The sequence below is a fragment of the Prionailurus bengalensis genome, chromosome D1, assembly GCF_016509475.1.
Source record: "Prionailurus bengalensis isolate Pbe53 chromosome D1, Fcat_Pben_1.1_paternal_pri, whole genome shotgun sequence".
NCBI classification, from domain to species: domain Eukaryota; kingdom Metazoa; phylum Chordata; class Mammalia; order Carnivora; family Felidae; genus Prionailurus; species Prionailurus bengalensis.
In genome coordinates, this window is record NC_057346.1 from 111,759,629 (window position 1) to 111,782,681 (window position 23,053).

The following is a 23,053-nucleotide window of genomic DNA, read 5'->3' on the forward strand; positions in this document are numbered from 1 at the left end:
TGGAGTGGTGGGGAGAGATGGGGGTGGGGGGATGGGCGTCGGAGGGTGTGGGGGGATGGGGTGTGTGGGGGAGGGTGTGGGGGGATGGGGGTGGGGAGCGGAAGAGGTAGGCATACTGACCCCCACCCCCTGAGGCTCCTCTGCCTCTGGGCACACGGACACGTGGACACGCGGACATGCAGACATGGATGCAGACACGCAGACACACGGACACACGGACACAGACATGTGGACACGCAGACAGATGCAGACACGGGTGCGTCTCTCCCTGCAGAGCAGCTGCCTCGATAGGAGGAGCAGCCGGGTCTGTTGGAAAAGGGAGCACGGGAGCAGTGGCCTGGAGGGGCCGGGAGGGATGAGTCTGGCCACCATGAAATGCACTTGGGGGTCAGCCCACCCGGGGGGGCTCCTGTGGCCCCTGCTCTGGGAGTGAGTCCAGGGTCTGCGAGTGGAACGCTGGCCGCCGGGCGGACCCAGAGGTACTGCTGCTCCCTTAGCCACCGGCCCCCTCCCAGCCCCTCCCGGCCTGCCCCCTCCCAGCCCCCTCCCGGCCGCCGGGGCACAGGGGCCCTGCTCTCTGCCCTGGGCTCTCCTTGGGCCCATGAAGTGAGCAGAATCCCCCCAGAGCTTCCCCAAAACGGGGCTGGGATCCCAGGCTGGACCCCTAGAGCCTAAGACGGGCCTCTTGGGACGCTGGCTGGAGGACGGGTGGGGGTGGGGGGGGGCAGTCAGGGAGCCTCTGGCCTGGCTCTAGTTGAAGTCTCCCCTGGGAGGGGCTCCAGCCTATTGCTGGGCAGTAGGGAGGTGCCACCCCCAGCCCCCACCCTGGAGGGGTGCATTCCGGACAGGGATGGAATCAGCAGCCCAACCCGGGGAGCCCCTGTGTGGACACACTGTGGGCCTTACAGGCAGGGACTGCATTAGCCAGCACCAGGCCTGGCAGTGACTAGGGACCATGAGGAGTGTTTCCAAGGGGAGCAGGGAGGCCCAGAACGGGTGAGAAAGGGCACAGGCTTTAGCCAAGAGGACAGTGCGGCTGACCAAAGCCCCTTCTGGCAGAGGGGTGGAAACCCTACCGGGAGAGGGAGCACCCTGGAGGTATAGACAGACCAGCCAGGGGAGGGGGCATCCCGGAGGTGTAGACAGAGCAGCCAGGGGAGGGGACACAAGAGCTGGGGTACAGAGCAGGTTGGGTGGGGCACAGCATGGGCAGGCGGCCATCTGGGCCCATAGGCGCTGAAGGGCGCCCTCACCGCGGAAGAACACAGACGGGACCGAGGGCAGGGAGCCTTGCTCAGTGCACGATATAAAATGTTTATTGATACACATTTATTGGCTTCCATAAAACTTGAATGGGCTGCACAGGGCCACTGTGCTTGCAGGTGGGCTGGGGTGGCCGGGTCGAGCCAGCGCCTGCTCCCAGGCGGGGGCTGGAGCCCAGAGGCTGCTGGCCGGTCTGCCGAGCCCCGAGGACCAGGCACATGGCAGCCTGTGCTCCGGAGGGGGTCCCGGGGCTGGCCACATGGAGTCCGAGAAGGGAGTGATCTGCCCACGCTGGCCCGAGCTCCGTCCCGGCAGGCTGCTTGCCATGACCGGAAACCACCCCCCCTCTGCCCCCATTAAAGTCCCCAAAGGATTCCTGGACGGGGGCTGGGGCGTTGTGTGCAGAAAGACCGAACTCCAAGGCAGGTTAACCAGAACCTTCTCCCAGGTAGCACCATTGCGCTCAGGTCGGCTCCCCGACATTGCTTGGACTGGATGGAATGGAGAGAACAGGTGCCCTAGCGGGGGCGCAGCTGCTGACCCCGGGGCGACCGTGCTGGCTGTGTCGTTTTCAAGGAGGGCAGATTCAAAGGGGCAGGAGGCGGACGGGCCTGGATGACCCCCGCCTCCCCTTGACCGGCCCGGGGTGACTTCCATACAGTAGGCCTCTGGGCGCCGAGGACAATGTCTGGGTGGGGGGGGGGGTCTGTCGGGGCCCGTTTGCAGGTGGCTTCTCAGTCTCCCGGTGGCCCCTAGCGCGTCCAGCCCGCGGGGAAGGAGGCGCGAGGGCAGGAAGCGACTTTTCTCCTTGCACTTGGGCCCCGGGGCGGTGGCCGAGCTCCCGTCCTGCGGCAGAAGGTCTCTGGAGGCCGCGGTCCCTGCCTCCCCCCACCCCGGGCGCTGGCCTCTCAGGAGGCGTTCCCAGAGGGGCACTGCATCTCCATGGTGACCGTGTTGGGCGTGCCGCCCCCGGCCTCCCCCAGCTCGGCGCCGTCTCGCAGGGCCCGCTGGAAGACCACCCTGAGAGGCTCCCACAGCCGCTGTGACTTGTCCCTCCCGGCCAGGAAGTACACGACCGGCTTGGCACTGCTGTTGATGCAGATGCACAGGTCGGTGACATACTCGGGGAAGGGGGCCGGGATCTGGAAGACCCAAAAGAGGAACCAGTCGACCCCCAGGTAGATGGAGGACACGAGGAACACCGAAACCATGGCCAGGACGACGTGGCTGAGCTTCGCGGAGCGCTGGCGCCTCCGGGCCCTGCACTCCGTGTGCAGGATGAGCACCAGGCAGGGCAGCACCATGAGCGGGCAGAAGACCAGGAAAAGCAGGATGCCTAGGAAGGCGTCCATGTGCCTGCAGCCCACGCCGGACGCTCGGTGGCCCAGGAACACGCAGAAGTAGTTGTGGACGGTGGTGACCAGGAGCGACAGGGCCCAGAGCAGGGTGCACGCCACGGCCGACAGGCGCTTGGGCCGACGGCGCCAGAACCAGGCGGGGAAGACGACCGACAGGCAGCGCTCCGAGCTGATGGCCGGCAGGAGGCTCACGCCGGTGACAAACATGCAGAGCCCCGCGACCCTGCACACGGCGCGGACGTAGGCGGCGAACGTGCCCAGGAAGCCGCCCGTGTTCAGGACGGAGAGCACGGCCTTGCTGCAGAGGTAGCCGGCGTCAGCGCCGGCCAGGTGCAGGAAGTAGACGGAGAAGGGGCTCCTCTTGATGGAGAAGCCGAAAAACCACAGGACCAGCCCGTTGCCCACCAGGCCGCACAGACACAGGAGCAGGAAGATGTAGTCCATGACGGCCGGCGGTGGCGGCGTGGCGATCTGCTCGATGGTCAGGAAGCCACGGCCGTAGAGCGCCGGGGCCTCGCTCACGCCGGGACACATCTGTGCGGGGGCAGAGGGCAGACGCCTGTGATGCTGGCTGGGCCCCGCCCCCACCCCCGCACCTGCAGCCCGCGTGCCGGGTCCTGCTTACGGGCTCGCGGAGCGGCTGGCTCTGGAGCAGAGGCCACCCCCGTTCCCGCCTAGTGCCACCACTCTGCGCCGCGGTGTCGCAGAGCCTGCGGCTAGCAGCCTGGAGAGGGCCGACAGGGGCGACGTCAGTCCCCCGGAAAGGCACCCGATCGCCCACCTGTCGGAACAGACTTTGGGCCACGAGTGTCCTCGTCACGAGGGGTGAGGAAAGCCCGGGGGACCTTTCCAGGTTGCAGGACAATGAAGCCGCGACCGGAAAGGCCACGCGGCGTCCCGGACCTCACGGTGGCTCTAAGGGTTGCCGGAGAGGATGTCACGAGGTGCCGGGGGGATGTGCGAATGGACCGCGTGTCCTGGGATGGCACCAACCCCGTCCTGGAATGTCCTTGTTCTTAAGGGGTACGGGCTGTTTGGGGACCAGGGGGCTTGATGTCTGCAAACCTGCTTTCCGACAATTCTGGGAAGGAGCCTATCGTGAGGTGCACAGAGAGAAAGCGCAGGTGGTAAGAGGCTGACGATGAACCGGTGAAGGGCGTATCTGCGTATGAGCAGCTCTCGCCCGTCTCCCGTACGTTTGCCATTTTTCCACCCAAACATGAAAATACTTAAAAAAAAATAATAATAATTGGGGGCGCCTGGGTGGCTCAGTCGGTTGAGCGTCCGACTCCTGGTTTCGGCTCAGGTCGTGATCTCACGGGGTTCATGGGATCGAGCCCCGAGTCGGGCTCTGCGCTGGCAGCCGGGAGCCTGCTTGGGGTGCTGTCTCTGCCCCTCCCCTGCTCGCACGAGCGCCCTCCAGAGCTCTCTCTCTCTCTCTCTCTCTCTCAAAAAAATGATAAAGTTAAAGATAAAATAATTGATTTTAAAAAGTGGACCCTGGCCCTAACTGGAGCAGGACTGTGTCCCATAATGGGATCGGAGAGGCCTGGGGAATCAGAGGCGGTCCCCTGGGGGGCCAGGGAGACTCTGGCTTTCTGGATCATGACGGGTCTCGGTGCGGGCCAGGGATTCGCTGGGGAGGGGGAGACACTGGAGGCCACAGCTGTTTATGCTCTGGGGAAGCACTTTGATACTTGAACAAGCTGTGGCTGTCTGAGGGCACCCGGCTGGGTTTCTGTCTTGCCTGCTGGGTCTGGGCGAGGTGGGTCCCCTGAGACTATGGGGGAGGGGCGGCAGATCTGAGCAAGGTGGGCTTTGCTCCAGCTGCTGGGTGCTGGGGGGGGGGGCGGGTTTTGGGGGGGTGGGGGACAGGACCGTGGGCCCAGTGGCCCCATCGCCCTTTCCCCAGAGAAGCCAGAACTCTGGATTGTGACGTGAACCTCCCTGATCTTTACGTGTTTGCATTTAAAAAACATCCTGTGGGCCAAACACAACACATCTACAGGCTGGATGCATTCTCAGGCTGTCATTTTGACCTCTCATTCCAAGTGACAAGGCTGCCCAGAGCGCTGTCACCGCCTTCTCTCAGCCCGGGAAGATATCACTAACCCTTCCCACAGAGCCTGAACCTGACCCTTGACCCCGGGGTAACGCCGGGTATTCCTTCGTTCCCACTGCTCGTGACTCCCTCCCAAAGAAAACAAACAGGTTCTGGAGGCTGGAGCGTTCTGCCACCTTCCAGATGGCCCCCAGCTCTGCCAGAAAGCTGGGGCCTGATCCCCCGTAACAGCCTTTCCGACCTGGCTCCGGTCAAGGGGAATCTGCAAGCAGGGGCCGGAGGGCGTTGGCCAAACTTTGGGGAGACCCTGTGAGGTCAGGGTAAGCTCTTTAAGGGCGTCCTATTCACCACGCATCATCCTCTAGGTACATTTATTGACTCAGCATCTCTGTCTGTCTGTCTGTCAGCCACCAAGCCCCTTGGCTTCCTCTTTGCTCAGCCTCTCCTGTTGGTGGCTTTGACTGCTCCAGGCCATGGAGCCGTGCCACCCACCCCACCCCCCCCACCCCGCCCCCGGCTGGGGCACCAGACCCAGAATCCGTAAGACCCGGTGCCCAGACAAGCCCACGCAGAGGGATCACTCAGAGCTTCTCCAGGCTGGAAAAAGTCTGCAATCCCTTCCTCGGAGTCAGAGCGGGAGGGCCGGGTGAGTCACGGGGCATGTGGCTGCCATCTCCAGCCACATCCCGCCTTGTAAAATGCCTGCCCCGGAGCCTGGCCCCCCTCCCGGGGCTCTGGTTTTCTCTGGAGATTTCTGGAGACTTCTCCCCAGCCAGTCCCATCGCTGCGTCCCGTGGCTGCTGCTCCACGGTGGTCACTATGGGAGGAGGCTAAGGGCCACGGGCCCCGGGCAGGAGTCCGGCCTCTGCTCAGACCTCGGGGCTCGTCCCAGTCTAGTTACTGGCCCATCGCAAGCCTGGGTCTCCTCGAATGTGGATGAGGACGTACTAGGTAAACTCGAGGGGTCCCTCCAATTTGGAGACTGTTTCGCCTGGGATTGAGAAGGGAATTCCAGAATTCTCAAGGACCTCAGAGAAGTAGGGGGCTGGGAAGAGAAGAAGGGGTGTTGGCCTGGTGCGTTGTCAGAGTCTCGGCCCCGGCGGGTGCCTGGGCCGCCAGACCCTGGCCTCACGGGGTGGCCCGGAGCAGGTGGTGCTCCGTGGGGCACACGACATCAGTGCCACCTTGCAGCCAGCGTCTCAGGGCCTCCTGGCAGGGACTGGCCACGGGAAAACGCTGACCACCCCGTCTCCACGGGGGAGAGGCGGAACAAGGCCGGTCAAGGTGGTAACGGAGCACAGGGTGTGCACAGGGAGGGATTCGAGGCTTCGGTTCCCTGTGCTTGTCTCACTGATGAGGACACTGGAGACCTGGGGGGCCACACGGTCCAGAGGGCCTGCCGCCCACCTGTTCGTCCTTTGACGGAGGATGGGCCCGGGCGGCAGAGTGCAGGGGGAGGAGGTCCTGGGCTCCGTCTGCCTCTCCCACCACACCCGGCCCGACGGTGCCCGGACCCCCTCTGCTGCCGGCCAGCACTTGCCTTGTTCCTGTCCCCGGGATGGGCCTCCCAGGAACAGTTTCCCACCATCTCCAGGCCCGGCGAGTCCAGACTCCTCACGGCTCCGCTCATGGCTCGCGGCCCCGCACACCTCCCCTGGCAAAGGAACAAAGGGTCACGTCAGGGCAGCCGTGTCCCCCCCCCCCCTGCCCAGAAAGCCCCTCCACCTTCCGGATCCCCGTCCCCAGGCCCCAGGGGCTCTCACCTTAGAGGAAAAGGCTGACAAGCCAGCACGTGGCTCCCTCTGGGCAGGGCTGTGTGGGAGGCACAGAGGTCATCCTGCTGAGTACGGGACAGGTCACATCCATACGCACTGTCCCCTCCTGCCTGGGCTCCTCGTTCCCCCCCCCCCCATACTCTAGATACTCGCTGCTGCTTGCTGGGGGAGAAGCCCCTCTCCTTCCCCCCTTCTTGCTTGATCTGTGAGATTTCTGGGGCCAGATGGCTTCTGGGGACGTGCATTTATACCCGTACCCATTCCTGGGCTCCTCCTTTCTGCCGGCCCACGGTGGTGGCACAGGGGTCCCCCCGGCAGTCGGTGGCAGCCAACCCAATGGCCACCATCGCTTTTGGTCTTCATTCCCCGTTACGGAGCAGGTAGCATTGCTCCCCCATGAGGGGCACTCCAGGGCTCCGGGAGGTGAGGTCCCCTGCCTGGGGTGCATGTGACAACAGCAAGTTCGGAGATTTTGTGCGTGCTTGAGACTAGAGGGGCTGGAGCAGCTGGAGGGAGCCAGCCAGGACGGCTCTGGGGGTGGCGGGGTGGACATCCCCGCCTGGGAGAGGCTGCTCCGCGCTGGCCAGGCAGAGCATTGGTCCGTCTGCCCCAGGTGCCGCTTCGAACGGTCTCCTGTCCCCCAACCTGAGCTCTGCTCCAGCAGGCAAGCACCCGTCCCTCCCCCCGTGCAGGTGTGGAAACTGAGGCTGAGCCGCAGGCCGCCGGCACCCCTCTCCCCGTGCGAGGAATGCTGCTGCTCGGCGGCCTCCCCCAGAATTCCTTCCCCGACGCGGCAGGCCTGGGGAAGGCTGGGGTGGGCCGAGCCAGGCGCGCCGGTCGTTGGCCGGGAAGGGGGGCCGTCCGCGCGCTGCCTGCACCCTCTTTAACGCTTGGTCCTCTCGAGCCCCGAACCCGGCCCGGGGGGATGCGCGGAGAACAGGAGAACAGCGTGGGCATCAGACCCCTGGCCCGCCGGCGGCCCTGCTCCCTTCCGGGCCCCCGCCCCCCACAGCGCCCTTCTGCCCCAGGCCCTTGGGCAGAGTGGCCGTGTGTGTTGTGGGCAAGCGCTTGTGCGCCCGGCAGGTGGGTCTGGGCGTGGCCTGCCGTGACAGTGCCTGCTGGCGCCAGTGCCCCAGGTGGCTGTACGCGGGGTGGGGGCCCTGGTGCTCGACGATCAGCGGGCGAGTCTGCGTGCGTGTGCGTGCAGAGCGCAGGTGCTGTGAAGGGTGGATCTATAGCCCCCCCCACCGCCCCCCAGGCGTCCTCCGGGCTCCAGCCCCTGCACTGTCCCCACTGCCTCCCCTGGGTCTCATGCTTACCCACCCGCTGGGGCTTCCCCCTCCTGCCTGCAACCCCAAAGCTACCGGCCCCTCAGACCCTATCCTTCCTGGTCCCCTTCGCCCTGTCCCCGGCATTCCCGCTCGGCCGTCCTGGTCGCACGCCATCCTGGGTCTGGGCCCCCGGGGACGTCCTGACTGCAAACCTTGGCCTCTCACCCCAGCCGAGCTAGGCCCCCGGCACACAGATGCCCCGAAAGGGCAGCCGGCCGGGGCCAGCCCGTGATGCCCAGCTTGGACCCGGCTCGTAGGAAGGGCTCACCTCTGCCGGTTGCTTCCACGTGGGGGCCTCCCTACTGTGTCTCCTCCCGCCTGCCACGGGCAGTCCGGAAAGCTATGGCGCCCGGGAAGAGATCTGGAAGCCAAGCGGACCCCCCAGATGGACGATGAGAAGACACGTGTGTGTGACACGCGTAAGGCGTGTGCGTGAGCGGCGTGTGCGAGCAGGGGCGGAGGGGTGGGCGCCTCGCGCATTCTCGGGGTGGGGTCTGGACTGTGGCAGAACCAGCTGCTGCTACGGCAAGACGACAAAAGCTGTCGGCTCGGTGCACCCCTGACCCTCCCTTCAAGGCACAAGGCCCACTGGGGCTCCGGGCGCCTGTCTGCCCCCTCTCGGCCCACCCTGCCACGAGCCAGCCCCCAGTTTGTCGGGGACGGGGCGAGGCTGTCCTCCAGTGGGCCACGGTCAAGCCCCGCTTCCCTGATTGTCTTCCCAGCCCCTCTCCTCGCCACCCCACTGCCCCCCCCAACCCCCCCCAGCTCACAACTGAATCGAAGAGGCTACTCTGGGGACTGGAGAGCCCACAGCACTCCAGGTGCCATCTGTCCGGGAGAAGGTGGGAGGTCGCGGGCCGTGCAGCAAGCCCCTGGGAACAGTGGGAGCCATCTCTCTGCACTTGGGACGCTGCCGGCTGGGTGTTCCCTTCCCGCCCTTCCAGAAAGCGGACTTGGACAGCTGGCGAGGGTGGGGGTAGGGCCAGAGGGGGAGGTCGGGAGTGGAGGACAGCACGGGGGTCAGGCCCTGCCAGGATGCCGGCTCCTGCCGCCCCCGGAGGGGGGACCGTCAGGGCCTCGGGAGTGTGCGGGAGGCGGCTCTGGAGTGTCAGGGTTCCTGCTTGGAGCCACGTGATTTCTGGGGGCTGCCCGCCCTGACGGCGCCCACCTCATTCTCCCTCCCCGCCTGGCCTCCTCCCTGCAGCCCTGGTTCCCAGAACGCCCTGCCCTGGGCCCAGGGCCCCCGCAGACCCACCTGCAGCTGCCCAGGTCCTCGGAGGTCTCTCCTTCCTGGAGCACGACACCGGCCTCTGGCCGCCGACCCGCCAGGGCAGCGGGCCAGCCCAGAGCACTGGCTGGAGCCTCAGAAAACGCGAGCTCAGAGCAGAGAGAGGACGGCCCTTGCTTTGGGAGCAGAACCCGCCCCAAACCCAATTCCAGGCCCGGAGGGAAGGGGAAGGGGAGGAGGAGGGGGGAGGAGGGGCCGAGCCCCAGCTGGGATGAAGCTTCGGGAAGGAATGCCCCGCTCGGGAGCCCCCCCCCTTCCCAGGCCTCGCTGGGCGCTCATCCCCCGGCCTGGTGACGTCATGTTGGCCCGAGCACTGCTTCGGGAGTCCAGCTGTTCATCTCCCTTGCGCCCTCGCAGCTCCGCTGGGCTGCTCTGGAGAAACAGCACCGGGCTGTCCGCTTGCCTGGGATTGGCTCCCACTGGGCATTTCGGGGCGCGCAGGCCCGCCAGGGGCAGGTCCCCACCCGGTGGTTTAAATGCACTCAGGGCTGGTACGGAGGAGACGGGAGGTAGCAAGGTGAGGGCTCCGTGGAGAAGGTGGCACAGGCACTTTTGAGAGGTAGACTCGGGGGCAAGATGGCAGTGCCACCCAGGTGTGGCCCCATCCCCCTTCCCACCTGGAGTCTGCCTGGGGCGGGGGGGGGGTGCCCTGCCGGCTTACGGAACCAGGAATTCCCTTTCTCCAGCCCTAATAGCAGTCAGATGGCACAAGGGGAAAATCACAGCGCTCGCCTTGGGGGGTGGGGGGACTGGCGGGCTGTGCGTGCCTGACCCGCGGGAGGATGAGTCAGGCTTCCCCCCCTACCCTGGGAGCCTCCTCAGGGTCCTGGGGCAGCGAGGCAAAGCCTGAGGCGGGCGTGGGGGGGGGGACGCAGGGGCCCCAGGGGGGACCGTGAGGACAGGGAGTGGTGAGGAGTGGCTTCCCCGGGGAGGCACCAGGAAAGGCACACACCCCTGCCCTGGGCCAACTTTCTCATGACCTCGGGGAGCCCGAGGGAGTTCCCATCAGTGCTTTCTCTGTGGGAGGAAATGGTGCCCAGATGGGGGGCGGGGTGGGCACCCTGAAGAGGACCCAGAAATAGAGCGCGGCCCTGGCACCTGCCCTGGGGCCACAGGCCTCCTGACCCTGGATGGAGGGACCCGACGTCCCTGCAAACCCCAGAGCGGAGGGGGGAGCCTTGGACCGTGCCCTGCATGGCCCAGCGGGTCTTTGGGGGCCTTCGTTTTTAGGGAGGGGGTGAGAAGGAGGGCTCTAGGATGCTAAAGCTCATGGCTACGCCCCAGAGAGAGAGAGAGAGAGAGAGGGAGGGAGGGAGGGAGAGGCTGGGCAGGGAGCAGGCAGCGGGGGTGACCCTCCCCTCCTCTCCAGGGCAGGCCAGCTGGGGCCCAGCTGGGCTGCTTGTTTACGTGGGGGGGCCAGGGGGAGGTGGGAGGAGGCCGGGGGAGGCTGGATGCAGACAAGTTCCAAGTGTAATTGCATTTGGACACTTAAAAGGAATTGTGTGAAGTGGACAGGAGCTCTAAAGCCTTATTTGGTCTGGAAATTTCTTTCAAGACGAGTGGGAGGGACTCCTAAATGGGAAGGTCGTCCTTTACCTGGGTTTTTTCTGGGTCCCCCAGCCGGTGTGCCCACCTGGAGCAGGGAGTCGGGGCCGTGGGGGGCAGGTCTGGGGGCTGGGCTCCCGCAGGGACAGTGAGGGAGCCCCCGCCCCGGGCTGGCGCTCGGCCTCCCGCTGCCTCAGGCTCTGTGTGTGGGCTTGTCGCCATTCATTCATTCATTCATGCCCGGGCTCCCTCCGCAGGGCTTAGGACGGTGCCGAGGCGCCAAGGCCACGGTCGGTCCCTCCCTGCTCTCTCACATCCTGTCCTCGTGCCCTGAGCCGCCGCCACCCTGCCATCCTCCCAGCACAAAGGATCTTTATTTGTAATTGTCCCCGGCCACCGGCCAAGGGTGCAGGCCGGGACCCTCCTCCGCTGGGGCTTCCTGGGAGGCAGGTTCTGTCTCCTGACAGGGCCCTTCTGGGGTCCACGATTGCCCTGCTGTTGCCGGATGACGGGCCGGGCGGGGACCAGCCCTCCGGCGGCCCCTCTGAGCCGCACCACACGGCCCCCAGGGAGTTCCCTGCTCTTGCTGGCATTCACTGAGTGCCCGCTAAGTGCCGGGCGCCGTGCCCCAGGCTGCCGAACAGGACGGTGGAAGTCCCGCGGAGGCGGACCAGAATCAGACGGCCCAGACACGCGTGAAACCACACCTGAGCAGGAGGCCAGGTAGCTCAGGAGGGCTTCTCTGAGGAGGTGATGGTGGAGCCCGTGGAGAGTTGGGCAGGAGTGACTCGGGGGAGAAGGAGCAGGAAGGCATCCCCAGCAGAGGAAGTGGGCACGAGCAAAGGCCCTGGGGTAGGGAGGCGTGCCGCACAGGTGAATTGGGGTGGCTGCGACCCCAGCCGGGCCGCTCTGAACGGCCCCTCGGGGCCCTCCTTGTGCCGTCCTCACCCTTCTGCTGCCATTTGTGCCATGCGCTCAGGGGACAGGTGCAGGGGTGACCAGGACAACCACAGCCGCACCTTCCTGTGTCCTGTGAGTCGGGTCCGCCATCAGTTCCGTCATTCAATCCTACAACACCCCCCGTCTCACAGGTTTCATGCAACACGTGTATACTGAGCACCTGCCCTGTGCCAGGCGCTGTTCTAGGCTCTGGGAAGCCACTGATGAATGAAACAGTCGTGAGCCCTGCCTGCAAGGTGCCCAGATTCTGGAAGTGAGGAAACTGAGGCCCAAGGAGTGACTGTGTGTTTCCCTTGGACACCTGCACCCCCCCCCCAGCCCCCCACCCGCACTGCAGGACTTGAGCTGGGGGCTGGGGCCGCTTCATCTCTGCACCCCCAGCACTGGGCATGGAGGCACTGAGATACGGGGAGAGGTCCAGACCCTGGGATCTCGTCCTGGCTTTGTCTCTGATGAACCAGGGGAAACTGAGCCTCGGTTTCCCAAGTTGTACTACAGAGGGATGGCAGGGGCTGGGGGGGGGGGGTTGGTGATGCTTCTGCTCTATGCCCCGTGCCCATCTTCCCCTCCAGCTCCGGTAGGCCAGTCTTCCCCCTTCTCAGCAGGGCTACTGAGATCTGGTTCACACAGCAGACAGCTCACTTCTTTAACGTATATGGTGGTTTTAGTGTATTCACAGACTTGTGCAGCCGTCACCACCGTCTCAGTAGGGAGCGCGTCGTCACCCCCAGAAGAAACCCTGTACCCGCGAGCGGTCACTCCGCACCCCCCCCTCCCCAGCCCCTGATGACCACGAATCCACCGTCCGTCTCCCTGGATTTACTTGCCTGTCCTGACGCTCGATGGAAATGGAATTACACACGCAGTGGTCTCTCGTGCTTTGTTCCTTCCCCTCGGTGCAAAGTCGTCAGGTTCACCCGTGTTGTGTTATGGCCCGGTACTGCACCCCTTCTTACGGTGAGAGTCTGGTTCCTTCGGGCCCTGTGGTCCGCCCTGTTCTCTTGCCCTTGGCTGAGATCCTCCAGGAGACGAGGCAAATGTGGACGTGGTCTGGGTCTCCCAGGTTAATGCCTTTGCCCTTTTGGCTCCAGCTCTGCAGATTACTCAAAGGTCTCTGCAAGGCCTAGCTGGCTTTCCTGATGGGCAAGGGTGAGTGCGAACCCCTCCTCCTCCACCCTCCTCCTTTCTCCAGCTAGGCTGGACCACTGTGATGGAAAGTGCATCCTGGGAATGAAGGCAGAAGCCGACATTTTCCTCTGTCCTTCATGAGGGAGATTATTCATTTGTTCATTCATTCGTTCATCCACGTATCCATCCAACAGTCCGTCCATCCGTCCATCCATCCACCATCCACCCACATGTGATCTGTCCATCCGTCCATCCATCCATCCATCATCCATCCACATGTGACCTGTCCGTCCGTCCATCCATCCATCATCCATCCACATGTGATCTGTCCATCCGTCCATCCATCGTCCATCCATATATGATCTGTCCATCCGTCCATCCATCCACCATCCATCCATATGTGATCTGTCCGTCCGTCCATCCATCCATCATCCTTCCACATGTGACCTGTCCGTCCGTCCATCCATCCATCCATCATCCATCCACATGTGATCTGTCTGTCTGTCCATCCATCATCCATCCATATATGATCTGTCCGTCCATCCACCATCCATCCACATGTGATCTGTCCGTCTGTCTATCCATCATCCATCCATATATGATCTGTCCATCCTTCCATCCATCCATCATCCATCCACATGTGATCTGTCCATCCGTCCATCCATCATCCATCCATATATGATCTGTCCATCCGTCCGTCCATCCACCATCCATCCACATGTGATCTGTCCATCTGTCCATCCACCATCCATCCACACGTGACCTGTCCATCTGTCCATCCATCCATATGTGATCTGTCCGTCCGTCCATCCATCCACCATCCATCCACATGTGACCTGTCCATCCATCCGTCCATCCATCATCCATCCATATATGATCTGTCCGTCCATCCATCCATCTATCATCCACCCACATGTGATCTGTCCGTTTGTCCATCCATCCATCCACCCACATGTGATCTGTCCATCCATCTATCCATCCATCATCCATCCACATGTGATCTGTCCGTCCGTCCATCCATCCATCATCCATCCACATGTGATCTGTCCGTCCTTCCATCCATCCATCATCCATCCACATGTGATCTGTCTGTCCGTCCGTCCATCCATCCATCCATCATCCATCCACATGTGATCTGTCCGTCCATCCATCCGTCCATCCATCATCCATCCACATGTGATCTGTCCATCCATCCGTCCATCCATCATCCATCCACATGTGATCTGTCCGTCCGTCCATCCATCCACCATCCATCCACATGTGATCTGTCCCTCCATCCATCCGTCCATCCATCATCCATCCACATGTGATCTGTCCATCTGTCCTTCCATCCATCCATCATCCATCCACATGTGACCTGTCCGTCTGTCCATCCATCCATCCATCATCCATCCACATGTGACCTGTCTGTCCGTCCATCCATCCATCCATCATCCATCCACATGTGATCTGTCTGTCTGTCCATCCATCATCCATCCACATGTGATCTGTCTGTCCGTCCATCCATCCATCCATCATCCATCCACATGTGATCTGTCCGTCCGTCCATCCATCATCCATCCATATATGATCTGTCCATCCATCCGTCCATCCACCATCCATCCACATGTGATCTGTCCGTCTGTCTATCCATCATTGGGTGTGGAGTTTGGTGAGCTCTTTATAGATTTTGGATACTAGCCCTTTGTCCGATATGTCATTTGCGAATATCTTTTCCCATTCTGTTGGTTGCCTTTTAGTTTTGTTGGTTGTTTCCTTTGCTGTGCAGAAGCTTTTTATCTTCATAAGGTCCCAGTAATTCACTTTTGCTTTTAATTCCCTTGCCTTTGGGGATGTGTCAAGTAAGAGATTGCTACGGCTGAGGTCAGAGAGGTCTTTTCCTGCTTTCTCCTCTAAGGTGTTGATGGTTTCCTGTCTCACATTCAGGTCCTTTATCCATTTTGAGTTGATTTTTGTGAATGGTGTGAGAAAGTGGTCTAGTTTCAACCTTCTGCATGTTGCTGTCCAGTTCTCCCAGCACCATTTGTTAAAGAGGCTGTCTTTTTTCCATTGGATGTTCTTTCCTGCTTTGTCAAAGATGAGTTGGCCATATGTTTGTGGGTCTAGTTCTGGGGTTTCTATTCTATTCCATTGGTCTATGTGTCTGTTTTTGTGCCATGTCTATCCATCATCCATCCATATATGATTTGTCCGTCCTTCCATCCATCCATCATCCATCCACATGTGATCTGTCCATCTGTCCATCCATCATCCATCCATATATGATCTGTCCGTTCGCCCGTCCATCCATCATCCATCCACATGTGACCCATCCATCTGTCCATATCCATCCATCATCCATCCACATGTGACCTGTCCATCTGTCTATCCATCATCCATTCATATATGATCTGTCCGTTCGTCCGTCCATCCATCATCCATCCACATGTGACCCGTCCGTCCGTCCATCCATCATCCATCCACATGTGACCTGTCCATCTGTCCATCCATCCATCATCCATCCACATATGATCTGTTCGTCTGTCTATCCATCATCCATCCATATATGATCTGTCCATCCGTCTGTCCATCCACCATCCATCCACATGTGATCTGTCCATCTGTCTATCCATCATCCATCCATATATGATCTGTCCGTCCTTCCATCCATCCATCATCCATCCACATGTGATCTGTCCGTCCGTCCATCCATCATCCATCCATATATGATCTGCCCATCCGTCCATCCATCCACCATCCATCCATATGTGATCTGTCCGTCCGTCCATCCATCCATCCATCATCCATCCACATGTGATCTGTCTGTCCATCCATCATCCATCCATATATGATCTGTCCATCCTTCCCTCCATCCATCATCCATCCACATGTGATCTGTCCGTCTGTCCATCCATCATCCGTCCATATATGATCTGTCCGTCCGTCCATCCATCCACCATCCATCCACATGTGATCTGTCCGTCTGTCTATCCATCATCCATCCATATATGATCTGTCCATCCTTCCATCCATCCATCATCCATCCACATATGACCTGTCTGTCTGTCCATCCATCCATCCATCATCCATCCACACGTGACCTGTCCATTCATCCATCCATCCATCCATCCATCCATCATCCATCCACATGTGACCTGTCTGTCCATCCTTCCATCCATCCATCCATCATCCATCCACATGTGATCTGTCCGTCCGTCCATCCATCATCCATCCATATATGATCTGTCCATCCGTCCGTCCATCCACCATCCATCCACATGTGATCTGTCCGTCTGTCTATCCACCATCCATCCACACGTGACCTGTCCGTCTGTCCATCCATCCATATGTGATCTGTCCATCCGTCCATCCATCCACCATCCATCCACATGTGACCTGTCCATCCATCCGTCCATCCATCCATTCATCCATCCATCATCCATCCATATATGATCTGTCCGTCCATCCATCCATCCATCATCCACCCGCATGTAATCTGTCTGTCCATCCATCCATCCATCATCCATCCACATGTGATCTGTCCGTCTGTCCATCCATCCATCCACCCACATGTGATCTGTCCATCCATCTATCCATCCATCATCCATCCACATGTGACCTGTCTGTCCGTCCATCCATCCATCCACCATCCATCTGTCCATCACCCACACACCATCTATCCTTTCTTACCTACATTTACCACATATTTACTGAACACCAGCAATGGTGCTGGGAAAGAGTAGTGGATAAACCAGAACAGGCGGAGGGGAGAGGTTAGGGGAGGTTAGGGGAGAGGAGCCGGCAAAAGAAACGAACGAACACAGAAATTCCCACTGAGATCCATGTAGTGAGGAGGAGGAGCAAGCATGGTGATCGAGACTGAGGGATGTGTGACGTAAAGTGAATAACGGCCACCTGAAATGTTGACCTCCGGATACCCAGGGTTGAGAATATGTGACCTTATAAACCAAAGGAGACTTGGCAGATATGATAAAGCTAAGGACCTTGAGACGGGTGATTATCCTGGATTATCTGGGCGAGCCTGCAAATTATAAGGCCCTTAAAAGACAGAGGCAGAAGGCTCCGAGCGATGTGTGGTGAATGGGGTCGGTGGGGAGAGGCAGTTGATGTGACGACTGATCAAAGAGGTTGGAGGGATATGAAAAGGGACCTTGAGCCAAGGAACTCAAGTGGGTTCTAGAAGTTGTAGAAGACCAGGAAATGGCGTCTCCCCAGGTGCTTCAGAAGGGACCAGCCCTGCCTCCCCCTTGGTTTTAGACTTCTGATCTCCAGAGCTACAAGAGAATAAATGTTCGTTGTTTTAAGCCCCTGAATTTGTGGTCCTTTGCTGCTGCAGCATCGGGAAGTAATACAGGTGGCCGGTAGGGCTAGCCAGCAAGGCCAGGAGGATAAAATCTCTTTGTGCTTTAGCGAGACCTGCAGCATCCGGGACAAGGGCAGCAGGTGCAGAGGCCCTGAGGTAGTAAGGATTTGGTGCGTTGGAAGAACAGAAAGGGTGACCGGGGGCAGGAGTGGGGAGGTGTGTGTGCTGAGGCTGGGGAGGTGGGTGCAGCCGCCAGCCCCCTGTCAGCCCAGGTGAAGAGCTGCCTCCTCAAGCCAAGGTCAGGATGCCTCCAGGCACAGCATCTGGCCGGCGTCCCATCGCTCCGGTTTGAGACTCTCTGCCCAGTTTCCAACCCCTCACTTCCCTAGTGCCTGGAAATTTCCCAACTGTGTCCACTTCTCTCCCTCCCCAGGGCCATTACCCTGGGGCGGGTTTTTGGCACCTCTGGCCCAGACTCCTTGCCAGGGGCCCGGCCTCCACTGTGTCCTTCCCTCCGCTTCAAGTGTACTTAACGTGCCGGGGCAGTGCAAATAGTCGACTCGGGTGATGATCCTAGGAAGCCCTCCAAGGAAGCGGGGAAGTGAGCCAGGGAGGAAAGCCGTTGTGAGAAGATCCCACCTTGTCTGAGGGGACTGGTCTCCAGCTCCCCGTGGCCTCACCCTCCGTCATTGGGTCATCGTGACCACTGACGCCTGCAAACCCGGGCGGGGGCCCCGGGAGGGCGGCGGGCGCGGGAAGAGACAGGCCGAGACCAGCAGTCTCTAGACCCGGTTTTCCCAGGTCTAGTGCAAAATCGCAGAGCTGCGCTCGGGTCTGAGTGATCTGGTGTCTTCTGTGTGGGGGAGGCCACGGTTCCTTAACTTTCTGGCACAAGTAGCTGTTTTCCAGATAAAACTCAAGATCGTTTTGCTGCTGGTACATCTATCTGTTTGATCTGGAATTTGCCCCGAAGCCTGGTTCTGTCTGCCAGCTGAATAGATCACACTGGTGTGTGTGTGTGTGTGTGTGTGTGTGTGTGTGTGAAGTCCTTTTTTTCTTTTCAAGAAGTTTTAAATTCCAGGATCTTAAAAAAATTGTGGGAAAATACACGTAACACCAACTTTGCCATTTTATAATTTTTTTTTCAACGTTTATTTATTTTTGGGACAGAGAGAGACAGAGCATGAACGGGGGAGGGGCAGAGAGAGAGGGAGACACAGAATCGGAAACAGGCTCCAGGCTCCGAGCCATCAGCCCAGAGCCCGACGAGGGGCTCGAACTCCCGGACCGCGAGATCGTGACCTGGCTGAAGTCGGACGCTTAACCGACTGCGCCACCCAGGTGCCCCATCCAACTTTGCCGTTTTAATCGTTTTAAGGGCACGGTTCCGTAGCATTTAAGCGCATTCCCACTGCTGTGGGACCGTCCCCACCGTCTATCTCCAGAGGTTTTTGTCTTGCAGAATGGAAGCTCTGTCTCCGTGAAACAGTCACCCTCCAGCCCTCCCCCACCCTTCCCTGCTGCCACCTTCCCACTTGCCTCGAATTTGGCGACTCTGGCGGACCTCACAGAAGCGGAATCACACAGCGTCTGTCCTTTCGCGCCTGGCTTGTTCCGCTCAGCGTAGCGTCCTTGAGGTCCGTCCAGGTCGTGGCAGGTGTCGGAGGCTGACGACTGCTCCGGGGTTCTGATCGACCCCGTGGGGCGCATCTGGTCGTTCGTGGGCGGACACCTGGCTCGCACGTTTTGGCCGCCGGGAATCGCCCTGCCGTGAACACAGTGAGGGCCTGTTTGCCAAAGTCTCTTGGAGACGCTGCTTTCCCTTCCCGTGGGGATTTGCCAGACGCGGAATTGCGGGGTCACATGGTGATTCCAGTTTCAAGCGTTCGAGGGCTCACTCCGGTCCTAAAGGCCCCTTAACCCATCTCTGGATGGTGGTGTTCGCTCCTTGTAGCTGAGCCGCACTCCCTTCTGGATCCTGTAACTGGAATACCAGACACGGGGCAGCCACTGTTAGCACATTTTTAAAAAAATTTTTTAAAGTTTATTTATTTTTGAGAGAGAGAGAGTGAGTAGGGGAGGGGTAGAGACAGAGGGAGACACAGAATCCGAAGCGGGCTCCGAGCCGTCGGCACAGAGCCCAATGCGGGGCTCGAACTCACGAACCCTGAGATCATGACCCGAGCCGAAGTCAGATGGTTAATCGACTGAGCCACCCAGGCGCCCCTAACACATTTTCTATTAGCTGGCGCAGGAGGGGAGAAGGGGAAAGAACCCGTGCACACCTACAACAGCCCTTGTTCCTGTGGTTCCAGTGGGGCAGGTGAGGCCTCCTTTCTCTCTGCCCATCCCAGACCGTTCCCTTTGCCCTCTGCGCCCTCGGGGGGCCCGCCTCTTGGGGGTTGCTGGGGTTCCCCACACACACGTACCGGGACATGGGAGCTCTGAGGGGAGCCTCAGAGGCTCTCCTGGGGTCCAGACACACACTCCCTACTGCCTGCCAGGCCCCAGGACCAGGCATCCCAGACAGCATCGTAACCCCCTTCTTGGTTCAGAGCCCGGACTGCATCCTAGGGTCCTGCAAAGTTTTGTCACCCAGCCATCCAAAGGGCCACCCCTTCACTCAGCAGTACCTAGGATGATGGGAAACGAGGCGGGACGGAGTCCGGTGGGCAAAAGCCTACCGATGCACTGCATTCGTGCGGGAGTGAGTTCCCTGAGCAGAAGCGGTTGTAGGGCTTGTGTGGGGACCGAGGCGTTTCCTCAAGTCCACGGACGGTGATTGTGTCGGGGCTTCCTCGCAAGCGGGGCAGGCGTAGTCACGCTAAGGGCGGGTGGTGGTTCCAGGAAAAACAACCGTCCCTTCCGTGACAGGGGAAGGGGTCCGCCGAAATCAACCTGTCGCCCAAGTGGCTGGCCGTCCTCTGGGGAAGGCTGTCCGATCCGGGGCGCCCGGCTCTCGGCCCCGGCTGAGCTGTATCAGCTTGGATGGGGGGACGGCAGGGAGGCGCGGAGCCATGCGGAGCAGGGCGGCTGAAGGCGCGGGCCGACCCACATCAGAGGGCGTCACCTTGTCCACCTGACTGCGGGGGCCTCTTCTGGGATGCTGGCCTCACACTTTGTGCCCACTGAAACCGCTCCTTCCTCCCCGTGCCTCCTCCCCAGACCGCCTGTGACCAAAAGCGTTCCTTCTGAGTCCCTCCGGTCCCTTCGGCCCCGCCAGCGAGGCGGTGGCGACCCACATCTCTGACCATCTCTCCTTCCGAGCAAAATGAGAAACCCGGGCGCTGTTGGAAATTCTTTAGCAGAATTTTCTCTGATGTTTACTTTTGAGGGGAGGGGGAGAGGCCGAGAGAGAGGGAGACCCAGAATCCGAAGCAGGCTCCAGGCTCCGAGCCGTCAGCCCAGAGCCCGACGCGGGGCTCGAACCCACGAGCCGCGAGATCGTGACCGGAGCCGAAGTCGGACGCTCAACCGACGGAGCCCTGCCCCAGGCGCCCCTTCATTTTCAAGGTTCCTGCTTTTGTTTGTAGTACTCGTTGGCTCTCACGTTCCTTTCTGGTTTTGTTCTCATTCCTTAATTTCCTCTCCTGTTTTCACTCTTTTTGCAGCCACCTCTTTCGAAATTGTCCTCTTCTCCGATCGCTTCACTTCTGTGCTTGTTCTAATTCTGGCTTAGGCTCTTCGGGCGTGATATTTCTAAATATCTCAAATGGTAGTTATTATTCAGCCCTAAAAAAGAAGGAACTCCGGCCAGTTACAATAACGTGGGTGGATTTGGAGGCCCTTGTGCCGAGTGAAATCCGTCAGAGACACGCAAATGCTGTGTGATCTCACCTGCACGCAGAATCTGAAAAAGTCCAAACTCGGGGCGCCTGGGGGGGCTCGGTCGGTGGGGCGTCCAGCTTCGGCTCGGGTCACGATCTCACGGTCCGGGGGTTCGAGCCCCGCGTCGGGCTCTGTGCTGACGGCTCGGAGCCTGGGCCCGGCTTCGGAGTCTGTGTCTCCCTCTCTCTGCCCCTGCCCCGTTCGCACTCCGCCTCTGTCTCTCTCAAAAATAAATGCCTCTTTAAAAAAAAATAATAAAATAAAAAAAACCCAAACTTGCAGACACAGAACAGATCGGTGGTTGCCAGAGGTGGGGGGAAGGGGACCGGGGGACGTGAGCACAGGGGGTCAAAAGGGACGGACGTCCAGTTGCCGGGTGAGCTCTGGGGATGCAAACGTTTTAAAAATAAGTAAAATGGCCGCTCATTTTGAAATGTCACACGTCCTCCGTTTGGAGGGCGCGTCCTCGCGGCTGGTCTTCACGGGCTGGGGCGGGCCGTCGCTGTCCCCCGCCGTCCCTTTCGCGGCGTCTCTGTGTGGGTTTTGACCGTAGCTCTTTTCTGCTGCTTGGGTATCTCCCGGCGAGGTGAGGTTTTGTGACTACTGGGAAGGAGGGGAGGGGGCCGTGAACTGTCCCTCTTTCCCGGACCCCTGCCCATCAGAGGCGACCCCCAGCCGGTTCCTCTCCGAGGTTTTGCTTTGTCAGCTCAAGACGGCTCGGGCACCGAGACCTTGCCACCACCTGCTTGGGCTGATGGCCTGTGTGTCCCCTTCCAGTTCCCGCTCTCCCCACCTGCCTTCAAGCCCCGCTTGCTAAACAGCAGCAGAAACATCTGCTCTGAAAGCCAAAGGGTTGATGACAGCTCGCAGCCGACCATTCTTCAATAGAAACAAGCAGCACCAGAGAGCTGAGCACGAAGTGTGTGGGCATCCTGGTCTTTCCAGGCCCCCGGCACCAGACCGCAGAGGCCCTGCGAAGAGAGCCGCGAGTAGGCCCGCCATGTACCGTGGCTGGGTTGCGCACTGCTCAAGTGCGCCTGGCTGACAGGGTGGGTGAGGCTGAGTTTCAGCTCGTGCTGTTTGCTGAGCCCTGGGTTCCGTCCTGGGGCTGCACCCCTACACCCCGACGGCTTCCCTGACTCTGGGGGAGGCTGCGACTTCCCGTCTTTGAGGCTTCTTTCTGCAGTGGGATTCCCTGCGGGAGGGGAGGGCAGCCTGCGAAGTGTAGGCTGGGCCCAAGGTCTCTCCCTGCACGCAAGTGAATGCACGTCCCCCTGGCTCCAAAGTCCCTTCCGGCAGAAATGCGGACTTTCCTCGCTTCTGTCTTCACCGGTGGTGTCTGTGGCCGCCCTGGGGAAGAAGCTTCAGGAATCGGAAGCAGGCAGACCCTCAGCCAGGCCAGAAGCTGGGCATCAAAGGAGCCTAACCAGTTAGGGAGCCGCTGGACCGTCCCGGCTCAGCTCAGGCGGGGAGTACCTGGCAGAGGGACACCCCTCCCGGAAGGGTCCCCTCAACCTTCCCAGCCCCACCCCAGGCACGGACTGCTCAGTTCCCCGGTTGGTGCGGCCCCTTCCAACCTCCAGGCCTGTGCTCACGCGATTCTCTCTACCTGCTGTGCCTTGGAAACCTCCCATGCGTCCTTCAGGCTCCAGCTCAGACGTCACCTCTTCCAGGAAGCCTTCCCGTAAAGCCTTGCTCCTCACCCACACTCAGTTCGTTACTCTTTCCTGAACACGGCCACTGCCCCACTGCTTCCGTTCAGCGTGGGTAGCTTTGGTCAGTCGTTCAACAAACGTTGGCCGAGTTGACCTACTACGGATTCAGCCTCCGAGGGGAGCCCCCGGGGGTGAGTGAGACAATCCTGGCTCCTGGCCCCCCGAGAGCACGCAGTCCGGTCGTAAGTGCTCTGTGCCCGTCTGCCCCTTCCCGGGGATGACACCGTGGCAGACCCCGTGCTGACCCCCATGCCCCGTGAGGACCCCGCTTGATGCACAGTGAGTGTCTCCACTGAGGCACCCACGGTCGGCTCCAAAGGCATCCTCTCCGAGCGACTGGCCGGTTCCAGCTGCCAGGATGCTGCCGGCTCTCTGCGGGGCTCGCACGGCCCATCAGCCCCCCGAGGGACAGGTGGGGACCCCCGCTCCCCCCACAGAGCAAACCTTGCCCTTGAACCTCCAGGTCCCCTGGCCTGGCTTGGGCTCTTGCAGGTCAA

The 23,053-nt window shown here is 60.6% G+C and overlaps 1 protein-coding gene across 4 annotated transcripts; it reads right to left on the reverse strand.

Annotated features, from left to right (window-relative positions):
* Positions 1-1,294: 1,294 nt before the first annotated feature.
* On the reverse strand, positions 1,295-9,303 carry LOC122484090 (mas-related G-protein coupled receptor member F). 4 transcript variants are annotated; one of them, XM_043581929.1, is made up of 5 exons: positions 9,045-9,237; positions 8,058-8,150; positions 6,447-6,495; positions 6,224-6,337; positions 1,295-3,155 (listed from the first exon to the last, which is right to left on the reverse strand). In XM_043581929.1, the coding sequence occupies exons 4-5, from the start codon at positions 6,311-6,313 to the stop codon at positions 2,172-2,174; spliced, it is 1,074 nt and encodes a 357-aa protein (XP_043437864.1). In that variant the 5' UTR covers positions 6,314-6,337; positions 6,447-6,495; positions 8,058-8,150; positions 9,045-9,237; the 3' UTR covers positions 1,295-2,171. The 4 variants fall into 4 exon arrangements, with proteins under 4 accessions (XP_043437864.1, XP_043437866.1, XP_043437863.1 ...); XM_043581931.1 differs by having other exon boundaries at positions 6,447-6,520; XM_043581928.1 differs by lacking the exon at positions 9,045-9,237 and adding an exon at positions 8,560-8,962.
* Between the last annotated feature and the right edge of the window lie 13,750 nt (positions 9,304-23,053).